This window comes from Corvus moneduloides, chromosome 5 (genome assembly GCF_009650955.1).
Source record: "Corvus moneduloides isolate bCorMon1 chromosome 5, bCorMon1.pri, whole genome shotgun sequence".
NCBI lineage: Eukaryota > Metazoa > Chordata > Aves > Passeriformes > Corvidae > Corvus > Corvus moneduloides.
Window position 1 is genome coordinate 15,855,474 of NC_045480.1, and position 14,897 is coordinate 15,870,370.

At 37.1% G+C, this 14,897-nt stretch overlaps 1 protein-coding gene across 8 annotated transcripts in view; it reads right to left on the reverse strand.

Moving 5' to 3' along the window:
* Positions 1 to 12,413, reverse strand: part of LDB2 (LIM domain binding 2) — a 369,436-nt gene extending 357,023 nt beyond the window's left edge. For all 8 annotated transcript variants that reach the window (XM_032109227.1, XM_032109225.1, XM_032109226.1 and 5 more), the window contains exons 1-2: positions 12,331 to 12,413; positions 11,748 to 11,804 (exon numbers count right to left, since the gene is read on the reverse strand). In XM_032109227.1, the coding sequence (XP_031965118.1) occupies positions 11,748 to 11,804; positions 12,331 to 12,398 (125 nt within the window). In that variant the 5' untranslated portion in view covers positions 12,399 to 12,413. The remainder of the gene's footprint in view (positions 1 to 11,747; positions 11,805 to 12,330) is intronic.
* Between the last annotated feature and the right edge of the window lie 2,484 nt (positions 12,414 to 14,897).

Here is a 14,897-nt window from a genome sequence, read left to right on the forward strand (position 1 = left end):
ACACGATTCCTTACTGACACTGCTATGGAATCAGTAGGTATGAGTTTTTACAGACAATATAGAAGTTATTATACACAAACGATTTTCTGCTTCGCACAAATTTAAAACAGAAATAAGAACAAAGCTGTGCTTCTCTCCTAGATCAGTAGTGACACCTAGTGACCAAAGACTAAAGGAACCACGCTCCAGAGGAACCGATTTGCACTGGGCTGGATTACACTACAAAAACTGTAGGGTGTGGCAGGACATAAGCCAAATAAAAGCTGACATTAGCTATGGGGTGATTTAAATTTACACAGAAACGCTGCATCTGCTTTAAAGAACAATGTTCTTCAAATCAAATAGAAAGGAAGGAATGTTTTCATAAGCAGGAAAGAAACCCTTTGGACAAGTAGAACGTAATTACCCAGTGAAACCTAGGAAGGCTCTGGGGCAGAGCATTCCTACACATGAATGATGTCCACAGTACAGTTCTAAAGTTCTAAAGATCTAATTTTTCCATCTCATTCAAAAAGAGTGCAACTGCTCCTTATTATGGTCCAAGTTGATACAGAAAATCTCACCAACATAGCTGTAGTGCAATGTATTATTCCACTTAACCTACACCAGAGCAGACCTCTCTATATCTTGACATACTACTCTATAATAAAAATTACTTGGTTGCTGATCGTTACCTGGATCAATGACTTGTGGTTGCAGGGCAATGCTGAAAAGACTACTGTCTCCGCAACAGGCTTGTCCTGTATTGTTATGCACTGTATGTTATATGGCTTGGGAAGCACTACGCATATGTTCCCCATAGAGGTGGTTAGCCCCAGCCTCTAAGCCACCTTCTCTTTGGGCCATGCTATCCACACAGTAACCTTTTCCCAAGTGATGGTAACACTGAAGCTGCAGTAATGCTTATCACTCTTATGGAACCAGGCTCTGCTCCTGGGGGAGACGATGCCACTTTCTGCCTAAAAATCACTCTTTTTTTCCCAGCTTTTCACCAGGTTTAAGATTTGTAAAATGCTCTGTGCTGCACTTGAAATACAAAAAGTTTAAAAGATCCCCAGGAATAATGTTAGGAGACATTTCAGAGGAAGACATTAGTCAAAATAGGGGAAGGGGGGAAAAGAATTTAAGGAAGAAAAACCTGGGCAAACTCCAAAGTAGAAGAGATTAGCAGAAACCTTATGCAATATATCTCAAACTATACTTATAGTTGAAGAAATCTTTTTTTAGTCTCATAGGGACAAATGGATATTTAAGCATTCATCAGTCTCCTTTATCTTCACTTCATGCTCATTTCTCAGAGAAAAGAACTCCAAGTTGCAACACAGTAGAGATGCAGGCTTGTAATGTCCAAACTGGAGAAACTGTGCTGATTCATTAAAGGATGTTGCACAAAACAGGTAAAATCACAGATGACTAAAGCAGCTGAAAAAGGACTTGGGTGAAAGGAGAGACATCCATGACCAGCAGCAGAGAGATCATGAACCATACAGCCAGAAAACTTACAGATTCTGGGAGTTTTCAAGACACATGCACTGGGAAATGTGTTCAGAAATACAAAAGAATGCTACTTGTTCTTTGATTTTCTGAGATAAGGAATACTGGGGACTGATGACAGAGAAGGTTTAAGAATTTTGTGTTACCGAAAGAGGACAGCTGCAGCCTTGACCGATAAAAAACCAACCCACACAACGACTGGCAGTGTCAGAAATACATGTCTTGTTACACCCAAAAATAATCTGCTCACTACAAGCAATTAGCCCCATATCGCATTAGAATTCACTTGTGCTCCTATCTGTACCACAGTATCATATAAGATCCCCTCAAAGAAAGAGGAAAAAATTCCAACAGAGACCAACTGATTATCACAATCTAAAAGTCCTGGAAAAGTCCTCAAAACAAGCACAAAGATCAGAGAAGGGGAAAGGTCCCATGTTTCCCCCTCATTATGTCTTTTCCTCACTGCCAGCTAGAGACTAGCCAGTTACCTTGGCCTCTTTTGTACAGAACATAGGTAAGTTTGAAGAGGAATAGAAGTTTTTGTTGATTCAATCTGTCAGCAAGCCAGTGGTTACTTCTAAATGGAGAAGCAGCATAGACTTCTGAACTCAGGAGAACCGCTCTCTGTGTGACTGGTCTTTGATAAGCAGCTTTCACCCTGGCCCTGAGTCTCTGTAGTATAGCTAAGGGATCCATGGGAAGTGAAATAGAGCCATTATTCGACCTTTATGAAATTTCTAAGAGTCAGAATCACTACTGGAAGACCTTTAGGGGCCCACAAAAACGAAAAACAATGACAGCTATCGCCTTAAATTGGCAGATCTTTAGTTTTGTTCCCGTCTTCAATGTGGGCTGGCTGTGACCTTACAGAAAGTTCACTGGGACATGTTTGAGGTTAAAATAATCAGCTGTATATTGTCACATCTCTTATTTATACCTTAGGTTGAAGTGAACTAGTTTTAACTTGCATTAAGATTTGCAGCCTTCATTATGTGGTATCTTTCTTTATAAATATTGAAAGAACGGTCAATATCTATTCATAGCATAATTTATGTATTTGCTAATTACTGTAGCTTACATCTAAAGTGAGGTGGTCACACACTTGTTAGCTCCAATTACAACAGAAAAATCATTAATCATAGCTTTATAGTACAGAATAGGTATTGTAGGTATTAAATAGGTGTTTAGCTTATTGCTGTACAGCTATGACATCAGTGTGAGTACCTTAAATAACAAGACACTATAAAAATATCTGGAATGTCTTTGCTGTTTTCAGTTTTGTGATCTGAAATGCTGAATTGCAAAAAAAACCCCAGGTGCACACGAACTGGGGGGGATGAGGGAGAAAGATTGTCTTGATGTTTCATAAAATGAAAGTTCAATAAGAAAGCCCTTTACCTCCATGTAAAAATTCAACTTTTCCCCAAATGAAACAGAGCATTAAGATTCAAGAACATAACCTTGTAATCAGATCTATTATTTCTTTGCATCAACTCTTAGATTCTTTCCTATGTGGTTTTTTGCCTAATGATCTTATCATTAAGCTCAACAAAATTGAGTGTAATGTACTGAAAATACACTGAGCTGATATTGAACTTGTTGACGAGGAGTGTAGGCCTGTTAAAATTGACAAAACTGGCAAGTTCTCTATTCCCTATTATTTTATTGCTCTTTGGTTCAACATGTAGCTTTGCAAGCAAAAAAACCTTTATTGCTTACTGGTTGAAAAGAAAGATCATACTCAGGAATACATTTCATTAGTCATGATTCAGACTCCTTTATCAGTTTTCTTCTTTGATGTAAATTCCAATTTGTTAATGGTATGTAGGTACAAAGGCAAAAATAGAAATATTTCATGGAGTTCTAGAGACTATCACTGACAAACTAAGGTTATAACTCTATTTTTATCTCACGGAGGTGATATTTTCTTAAAAATATTTTCTTGGAGATACAGGAGCAGCAGAGATATCAGCAAAAATTTATGCTTTGGTTTTAGTAGTGCAATCACTGCTAGACTGAGTGCTAAATGCATGGGTTGCTGCCCAGATTGTTTTTGCTGAAAAGCCACTGGAAGATCTAGTTCACTACATGACCCCAAAAAAACTTCACTAATGCAGCAGGGGGTAGACATGCAGAACTGTGAACAAAAAGCCAGGAAAAAGAATGGTACACTGCCTAAATCCAGAATTTCAAGACCATATGTCTAGGCAGCAAACTTCTACCAAGCAAATCTGAATATTTAATCTTTAATTCCCTTGACCACCTCAACATTTTACAGAACTAGACCGAGAACCACATCTATCCGAAAAGATATTTGGTGATCTGTTTCAAAAATAGGCCTGTAAGTAGTCATAAAAGCACAAGTGAGGGAAGTAAATTTGGGCAGAAATGACTGAATAGATCAAAGGAAGGAAGTGTTCAAAACAATTTAACAACTAACTGCCAAAATTATACTGCCCTTCCTGATGCTGTCTGTTTCCAGGGCCAAATCAAGTTATATCCAACACAGCCTGTGCCAACCCTCAGAAAAAATTTGAAAGTACTTCACTCATTTAAAAAAATGTTAAATATTAATAATCCAATAAATAGGCCACAAAAATACAATATGCATAAATATCTACGCATTAATTTAGGTTCCTAGTGTAAAATATCCAAGGCTTCGCCATTTATTACATATTGCACAAGTCAAAAGAGTATTTTACCAATCATGAAACAAAAAAAACTCAAAATGAACAAAGCTGCTTTGTACATTATGATTATAATGCCAATATTAAATCCTGTTCATGTACCCTTTTTTATATCTGATTCCTCTCAGTCCTTTTCCAGTCCAACCAGAATCAGGACTACGTACTTTATCTCCCAACTAGAATCCTTGCATTTGCTCTAAAAGGAGTCACAAATTGATTCTTCACTCAAAGTCAGCATGTGAAAAGCTTCAAAAGAAAAATTCTTTGGCAGCCCAAAGTTTTCTTTAGCAGTATATTTTCAGCCCTACTCCAACCAGATCTCCAGTCCTGGTGGATTGATTCTGCCCAGCTTCAAACAGGGACTTTCAAGACTGACACTAGTACCTCATATCTGGCAAAATCTAAATATTTAATATTTCCTTACAGAAAAGCAGGATAGCAAGATCTCTCAGATAATTAGGGATTTGCTCACAGACCCTCTCTTAGCACTGAAACAGTCTTTAATTTTGCATGGGGAAAAGAAGAATTATCAGAATTTTTCAGACATTTAGAATATCTTACCATGTGCCTCAGGGAATCCTGGCTGGATCCTGTGAATGGCAGTGACACTACTACTTTTGACTAAACTATGCCTGCAAATTCACCAGAAAGGTTTCAGAATGAACTGCTACCGGTTTACCAGTTGCCCTACTTTCCACAGAATTGAAACAAAGCACCTGAGCCTAGTTAACCACTAACAAACAAACCTTGAACGAGGTCTAAGTCTACTTCCCATTAATATAATTTGTAAGTAATATTTTTGCCTGCAGGAAACATTACAAAGAAACCACAAAGTTGCCTCCAATTTCAAATTAGGAGCTACTTCTGCATTTAGTTGAAATAGTTTCACATGACTGAGGTGCAGTCAGATGAGCTGTAGTCATGCTGTCTGCATATACCTGAAGATGTGTGAACCTTTTCCCCCCTCTGCTTGCTTTGCAAAGTAAAGGCATCTCCTTCCAGCTGTAGCTCAAACTGCTGTAATCCATTCCTTCCTTGCTCCTAAAGCAGATTAAAACAGGCTGCTCTTGTCCACTCAAAACTTCAGCTTCTATGGTTCCTCTCCTCAATAACTCTCCTGTGCAACAAAAGGTACTTGTGCTTTTCACATCTGCTGCAGCCTTGGATTTGTTTGGATTAATGAAAATTCTGATCCTGTGGATAACAGCCAATTATGTCACTGTGATCCCCTCAAGTAGCTGAGAAAAGAGGGAGTTCTCTGGCTTGCAACCCTCAGATTTAATACTTCTAGATCAAGGTTAAATTTGGCTCCTGATCTTCACTTTGTTCTGTTTTTGGAGAGGTAGAATACCTGATGAACTCTAAAATGTAAAACTTTTGTATGTCTGCTTCTAGTACTGTTTTGGTCCTACCTCATTTCCCAAGTATTTTATAAAAATTATAGTTCTTGTAATTTTTATAAGTCATGTCCATCCAAACTACAATCAAGTACATTAAGAGAAATATGTCATTAAAAAAATAAATAGAGAAGATTGAAATAAAAAGTATTATTAAAGAGCAAAGGCAGATGAAAAACTGAAATTAGCAACATATTTTTCAAAATAACACAATATTTTCTGTTTAAATTTTTGGTTTATGTTCTTTTACATTTTTCAATTCCCATTTCAAGATAAAGTATGATGAATAAAAATTTGTTCCAGAGAAGTGCACCCACAATAACACTACATTTAATTTTATGTTTCTTGTTCTGCTAAAACTTTTTTTATTCTTTAATTTTATTTTTGACAGCTGGGGGAAGGGGAGACACTGACAACCACACACGAAATGGGAAGTCCTCCTTGTGCTATTTGTACTCTATGGAACATAAGTGCCTCCTAACTCTGCAGCTGTGTGGCAGACAAGCAATGCAATTGTTTAATGTAATTTAGTCAAGAACAGCTAAAGAAGGAAAAACCTGACTTAGGAAAAATCAGAGACAGATTCCAACTTTGCTCATTAAGGTTTAAAGAAAAGTGCTTTATATGCCTGAATGACTGCCTTGGCGTGGTATGCTGCTTTCCAAGTCCTGAATTTCATGCCTTTTTTTCTTTCTAAAGCTGATTTCAATTTTGGACAGCATCCACCTAGAATTACTTGTATGTTTTTAATTTCTCCTTTGACTACACAACTTAAACAAACAGGTTTGGCTGGGTGGATTTAATCAGAAACAGATAAAAAGTTTTGAAAATGAAAAGTAGATATGCCAAGTGCACCAAAGTGAACTTTCATTCATTTACTCCTCCTTTATTTCTGTTATTGGATAGTTTAGCACTCAGGTTTCTCAAAGACCTGAAGTAAAAAGAAATAATGAGCACCAAGAGTATTGAACTTACATATCAAAATTTTTCCAGAAATCTTAAATTAGAAGAGTCAAATGGAGTGTGTTGTCTGTTGCAAATGAACTAGATGAAGTTGAAAATTAGTCCAAAGTAAATGGGAGATAAGTAAAGTATCAAAGATTTCAAGAAAATGAGTTTGACTGCTCTGCTGTTATCTAAGGGTCTTTTAATGCCCTAAATGGTTCTTTATTCTTTACTACCACAAGACAAGACTGATTTATTACAACAGTGTTAACACCACTTTAGAATTTGAGTTTATTGGAATAGAACAAGGTAAGTTGTTTGAAAAAAATTTAACTCTCTCTGCAGATAAAAACCTTGAGATCTTTAGATTTGAAATTGGGTTTTCCTAGTTTCTAAAATCCTGGTTTCTTGGTCTTACCGTTGAAATAAAACTCCTTGACCAGACTCAACTGACATGAAAAGTAGGATTGGGTCTGCAATGAAAAGGACTTACGAATTCGGTAAGTCCATCTCAGTAAAAAAAACTTAGTCATGTAAAAATTAGGGGCATGTTATACTTCTACTTAAATTCAACTCAGAATATGTGCATTAAACAAGCATATAAAACTTTCCATTTTGGGGGTCTTCATTTAAATATATCTGTGCCTAAAACTGGTCATTAAGTGTGTTAGAAATTGAAGCCCCATTGAATTCCCAGCATTGTCATCGTCAACTGGCACTCTGCTGTTGACTTTTGTAGAATCAGGATTTCATCCAAGACACTACAATCTAAAACAAGTTCTGAGAAGTTTCAGCTGCTATATTTATCACAAGAGGGTTTTATCTTGAAATTATAAAAAGTGAGATTATACAATTTACATTATTTTTCACTGCTAATAACTTTTATTATTGTGTATATCTAAACTGTTGAATCAAACAACAATTATAGAAGTAGAGACACCAGGCTTGCAGACCGTCATATTTTTGTATAGGGACTCAGAGTTCACATTACGTTCGCTAGAAAAATAGACAGAAAGAAAATAAAAAGTGACAAAACCCTCTGTTCCTTCCAGTGTGCTTAGAACAAGGGAATAATTTCCTCCCCATCATCCAAGTAGTAACCACCAAATAAGAGTAAATAACCTCCAACAATTTTCCAAGAGTCAAAAGCATCAATTATTCCACAACCAGATGTCTACTCCTTCTTCTCAACTTGTAACAATTTCTACAATACAGTTATGTGTTAGTCAAACAAAACAGGCACAACAGTACAAAACCTCAGGCACAGCATGGAGAAATGGAAAGGAGAATGTGGAGTAACTACTGAATACATTATAGTAGAGCATTTGCATCCAAAACCTTGCCTATATTTCAGCCACATCCCTGCAGAGGCATCAGTAGGTATAATAGAATATATTATCTTCCCTTACTAAACTTTCCTGTGCTATTCAGTATTGAACAGAAATTGTCCCTTTTTAAAATGTGGTGACAGTTGAAGGACTACAGAAAACCTACTAACTGAAATATCTGCATGCTGCATGAACTGTCCCCTAAACCAGAGAGGAGGAAATCAAGGTACAGCTGGAGAGTCCGGTTTCAGTAAAGAAGTCTTAGCTCAAATGCTATGTGTAACAGAAATTCTCAAGCATGATCAAAAAAATATCAGCTAACACAACTATTAGCATGTTTCAGATTGCTGTGTAGTAGTTTTCACACATCAAAGAAATTAGAGGAAAGGACAACAGATGAACAGCAGGTAAGATTCAGTGTCCTTGACTTCCTCTTTGTTTTAGCTTACAGGAATTCTTACAGTAAAATGATTATAAAAGAAATCCTATGATTCTGAACAGAGATGCCTATAGGTTTTTGGGTAGTGTGGGACACAGCACATCTCTGGTAGCTGACTACAGAAATAGCCAGTGATTTCTCATTCTTTTTGTCAGTTCTCAGCATATTTCTACTGATTTATGTGTTAAATCAAATTTTTTCCAATCTTCCCTCAGAAATAGTTTATGGCTAAGTATTGATGTCCATGTTTCCTTTTACACTGCCACACATGCATGAACATGTAACAGTTCACATACAGATGTTTACTTTCCTCAGCCATCTGTTCCATCTGAAACAAAAGAGAACACAGAAAATGAACTCCCACTGTAAATCTCTTTCTGAATACATAAACAAACAACTGGGTTCTCAACAAAAAGTCTGTTGATTTTCACTGTGTGTCGGAAAATATTGCACTTTATGGATGACTCAGAGAGTCAGATCCCTGGTCTGAACAGTGTGGAGTATTGGTAAGATAATAATTAAAAATCATGAGTAATCATGGGATAAGGGAGCACACAGATCACTCCAGAATTTTTATTTGCAGGATGCTGTTCTGTGTCTTTTTTTTCTTTATAGTTATAGGTGTTTGGGTTTTTTATTTTCAGACAAACCCACAACTAAGAACTGTATTGGACATAAGCAGATGCAGTGAAGGGTGATAGAGAAATGGACTTAATGAGAGACTTGAACAGGGAGTGTGGTGGGCAGTGCCAAAATCTTAAGAGTCTGTTTTCAGCTGTGGGGATGAGTTGGCCCATAAAGACTGAGTCACAAAGCGGCAGTCAGGTAAGAGTTACATGCAGAGGGGGCATGAAGTGGGAATAATGAAGTCTGGAAGAGGTATACACAACAGTATGCAAACCAACAGCAAGAAAGAATTCTAGTTTGGGAAGGCCATTAAGAAGTATATGAATTTGAGTCAATGAGAGAAAAGGGAGAGAACCATATGAGAGTGAAGTTTGGTGTAGAATCTGTTAACTAAGAAGAAAGTTCAGTTACTTGGTGTGACTGGAAGACAGTGGAGGAAAGGGAGAAGAAGGTACAGCTGCTATAGTACTGTCAGAGAACTGGTTCTCGTGAATATGAAGAGATTTTGTCTACCTGGAAAGAGTTCTTATCCATTCCTGCCTCCTGATCATATATCTGCATGGAGACCATACCTTTACTTGTTAGCTGGTGGCCACAGCTATCCAAGACTGTTCCAAACTTTGGTCCTGAAAGTTTTAGAATGTCCTCAACCTAAAAACTGAGCAGGTATAGTTTACCTAGGGTACGATCTGACCCCCAAATAAATGAGCATAAGTAGGTTCAAATCTCACTGAAGGCAACAGTAACACCTGGAGCTGAGCAGGTTCACTATAACTACTGACTCTCTTTGCACTGACATATATCAAGTCAAATTTCCTCACACACCAGCCCAGGTCTCACTACGTGCTTCACTTGGCTCTTACTACATTAGCACATGTACTCCTGCATTGGAGTGGATATAGCTGTAACATAATACCTGACTTCAGGATGAAAATTTTCCATTTTATACTCTCTGAAACTAAACAACCTGACAAAGCATGAAATTTCATGCAACTGAGCCAATCAAATTCATATCGTGCAGTCAGGCTTTAAACCAGAATTGTACCTGGGGACTAAAATCCAGGCCTAGAAGAGATCAAGTAATGCAACCTTGTCTCTTATTTTACACGTTAAGAAAACTAAAGAACCAACAAAATCCCAACAATGACAATACTTAAACCTGGAGTTTCTGTAGAGGTATTCCTACCTTAAGTTTCCAAATATGGGTATCTATCACACACAACAGCCTACCTGATCTCCCTGTGTACTAAGTGACAAGTAGTCACTAAATGAGGAAATTTTGTTGGTTTCTTTTTTTTATTTGTCAAGGGACACTGTCTGGTATTACAGCATTTTTTTTTTAATGAGAAATTATGATTTTGAAAAATAAATTCATTAAATACTTGCACTATAAAACAAAGAGTAAAAATGCTTTAGCTGTAATATTACATTCAAAAAATATTTTGGCATATTTGATGCACGCACACGAGTTTGGAAAATAAGAGTAAAAGTTGACACTACTACAGTAATAATTAATAAATCTGTTAAAACTTCCCACATATATAACCATCTAGATACATTCATAGATACCCAAAGAAGCACTAGCCAAACATGATCAGACCCAGGAAGCAGTTCAGTGGTGCTATTACGGTATGTATCTATGAAAGCTGACTCATGTTGACACAGCAGCTGTACCACAGGAAGAAAGCTAAGGTAGCCCAAAAGGGTTAACCTACGCCAGACTGAAGTAAGAGTTATGTTACAGCAGCTCATTTACATCTGGCTCATGAGCCTGTGCACTGCACTGCCCTGCCTTTCCCAACACCGAAAATCAGAAATAGCCAAGACAAAGAACGAGCTTTTGAATACCTTGAGATTTATATTCAGTCCTGTTGCTTCTGGGTGAGTTTTCTATCTGACCTCCTGCACTATAAAAAGTGTTCATCTTTAACATGTGAAGCTTTCAGTTTTTAGAATGGCTATGTTTTACCACAGTGAACAAGGTTTTGTGGAGCAAGACCAGCAAAGTAGGACATCCAAGCCAAAGCAACTTAAATTCATGCAAGTTCATGTTAAAGGGAAATGGCAACGCCTCTCTTCTAGTCCTTTTATTAGGTCACATTATTGACAATGTGCTTTTTCTACAGATGTCTTAGGCATAAAATAATAATATTACACCACATATCCAAAGTAAAAAGCAGAGACACTCTTCAACAGGAGACAAGGTACATCTTCACGTGCTCTTACTGGGCATTGGTCTTGATACAGTCTGTAACAGCTGACCTCATGGCATAAAAAGACTCAAATAGATTGTGCTTCGAATATTTATCCTTGCTGAGTCTCTTACTCCTGCACTTCAACATATATACACGCACCTTATACATTAATCACTAGGAGTTTACACACAGACTAGTCATAAACACCTTTATTTTAGCAACACTGGTTCAATCACTGCCATCTTGCTTTTGGTTTACCTCATTCAAAATAAAACCCCTCTCCCTGCTTGCTTTGATTTGATATAAAACCCCTTTAGACTCATTTCTGTTGTTCTTGATGCATTCTGTTCTAGTCTCTACCTGGATATAAGCCCACAAATTAATGCTGATGCTGTACTCAGTACTGTGACAGCATTAATAGAGCACTATTTTGTTGTCCACAATAAGCTCCCTCTTGTGCCTCTGGTGTTCAATAATTAGGCCCCTTCAGACACACAGTTTAGTTATTATGGTTCATCAGCTTATAATGCATTATTCTAAATAGCTGCATTTTCATTCTTTTTTTTCCCCTTTTCCTTTTTTGCTGTTAAATTTTAAAAACTCAGATAATGGAAGTGAAAAGAATTACTCACCCTTCCTCTCGATCTAACATAACGTTTATGGGAGGCAGGGAGAGCAGGAAGATGTTCCTGTGAAGAGAGGAACTTGAACAGCTTTATAGGGCAACAACCTAGGAAGAAATGACAAGCCAATACCCACATTTACTGTTTGTAAATCTGAGCATTGATTCTGCTTTCACAAGTGGCTTTCATCAAATGCAAATCAGAAGCCTGGCATCTGCTTGAGTAACCAGGCAGCCCTGTTCCCCTTTCAAGGGAACAAAAGCCATACAATCAAAGGGTTTTAAGAGGATGGCAAACTTATTGTAAGCTAGAAAAGGTTAAAAGTCTGCCAGGGCTTAAACATACCTCTCAGAACTCCCAAGTATGGAAACACTTCTGACCTTTATGAATTCTTTTTTTTCTGTGAAATGTTCCTGTATATTTGAAACATGATAAAAAGTGACCAAACAGGAGGGAGACAAACTAGTTACATTTCTTAATTCCCAACTGATTTTGAAAGCTTCAGAAAGCAAACTCATACAGTTTTATTTGTTCTCAGATTCCAAAAATCCTGCTCTGAACAACAGCACTTTGGCTGTCGTACAGGACCTACCTGTGCTCCCCTGCATAAGTGACAGATCCTCTTCTGTAAAGATGGGTAACAACTTTCCCTCCAGACATGCTAATTCCTCTCTCAGAAGTCTTCACTAAGAGTGGCACACCCTGGAAAATGGCTGAATCACATCTGGGTAGAGAAAAATTTATTTTTAATAACATTTTGATATTTTAAAATACTATTTTAATAATATATAACCCTTTCAGATGTATTTCTGTTGTTCTTCTTTGAATTAACTGAAAATTCACGACTTCTATTTGCTTCAGTGGAAAGCACCCTTTCCCAGCAACAAAGAAAATCAGATTACTATTTCTACTGAAAATCTCTGAACAATGTCTAATACTAACTTCACAAGTGTATTTATTGTGAAAATAAAGCCCTTTGCTGTATGATAAGAGCATACAATATAATTTTTTAAAAAATATATTAAGACAATGAATTCATCAGTGTCTTTCTAATAGTCTTATTTCTCATTCATTTGGGAATAATCACAAAGCTTATCCCAATGATTATGAAGTTAGAAACCAACATTCAAAGACTTGTAATAAGCCTGAAGTGTCAGTTTGGTAATTTTTGAGCTTTTTATTTAGTGATTGGTTCTAGGTTCCAAAATAGAATACCATCTCACACACAAGTTTAAGCTTCATAAGAACAGGACTTGTCAATGCTGTTAATAACTAGATGGATAATAATTCACTCTGAGTAATGTCTGAAGGACCCTGCTGCTGTGAGGAGTCTTTGTAAATATAAACAGTTTAATTTAAAACAGGTCTTGGTTCTAATGTTTTGAATACAGTCTAACAGAGCAACCTGTGCTGTCTTCTGAAGGAATCATAACTCTCTCAGGTGTTTAGAGGCAAATATAAAGCAAAGGCTGGCAATTCTCTAAGGTAAAACCAGAACAAGAAAACAGCAATAGGAGGGAGTTTTGGAGTTGAGTTTTTAATATGTATTAGGAACTACATAAATCAGATTATGAAACTCAGTGTCACAAAATGTCATGGAGCCCAAAAATATAAATAGAACTGAAATTAAATCGTGTGGGCTAAAGGAAAAATCTATTGCTACCTATTGGACCTGCTGGTACAAGTGTAAGCTCCAGGTCAGCTGGACATACTAAAACTCACCGGGCTTACCCTATACTTTTTCTCCTTTTAATTCTATGTTTGCAGCACCTCATATTGGCAGATATCTTTGTTGCATTACCCAAGGAATAAGTTTGAAATAAACAGCCTTCTCTCTGAAGCATAGGATCTGGTGTTCATGTAATGCAGATACAAGTGATGAAAATAAAAACCAACCAAAACAACCACCCAACACAAAACAAAACAGGAATAATGATTTAAAAATGAAAGGCTCAAGAATAGGATCCCAAGTAGGAAATAGATTCTGTTATCGTTGTAAATATAGCAGGTAAAAGACTACTTCTAGGAGAAAATATCACATAGAAACAAAGCATGAGTGGTAATTCTGGACTAAGCATCCTGCATTCTGCCCATTACATCTCAAAGACTATCTCCTGTTTGCTGCCAATGAGGATTTCTCCCAAACTCAAACCCCTTACAGAGAGCAAGACGGCTACAGAAAACAAAGTGGAAAGATCAAATGATCCCAGACTATAACAAATGAAATAAAGGAAGAGGTCAAAGCATCAGAAGTGGAATAGCAAGGAAACTGATGAGGGATGTAAAACAGAGCATTCCTGACAGCAACCCAAGTAGCTGAAGGATGCTGCCAAGTGATGGTCTGCCCAGGAACAGAGACATCACCATCAGAATGAAGGTACTGAGCTGAACTCAACATCTGATATTGAGCTGGCACTTCCATCCAACCCACTAAAAACGTTCTTAAGGCAACACGATCAGGAAAAGAAAAACAGAAGTTACATTATGCTGTCTTTCAATACAGTGTCTTGTGTTCAGAGGTGATCAAGGTTTTCCCCACAAGGACTTCTGTGTTAAGTAGCGTCACAAGACCTTTCTCCGCCTAAAAGCAGCATCTGGATTTAGTGTATCTGTTCAAATCAGACCCAGAAAAAATAAGAAATTCCGTGCTGAGTCATGCTCAGAATAATTCTTACCTTCTCCGTGATTCCTTTCAGCTGCAGATATTAGACAATGTTTCCCGAGATAGAATGCAAACAAAGTACTTCATTATTAGTCCTGCAAATAAATCACTTTCACAATATCAGCCTTGCATAACTTTTATTCATCTAATTCAGTCATCTGCATAATAACTGGTCTTCCCAGACTCTTTGACAGAACGACAAAATGTAAGAACAAGTGTTAGGGTGGCATGCTACGTTTGTTTAAGACAGCTATTCTAGAATGTCTGCAGTAGTGCACAATGCACAAAAAAGATGATAAATTTTACCAATGTTATCCAAAATGCTGATGGCCTGATGTTAAGTGCAGTATCCTTTCTTAATATGCTTACACAGGATAGACCCATGTAATATGAACATGATAAAGTGATAAAAATTAAATAAAATAGACTTTAAACTACTGTATCATTGTTTTCCACATAATCCTATGGTTTTAGCCAGATCCCACTGTATTATTATC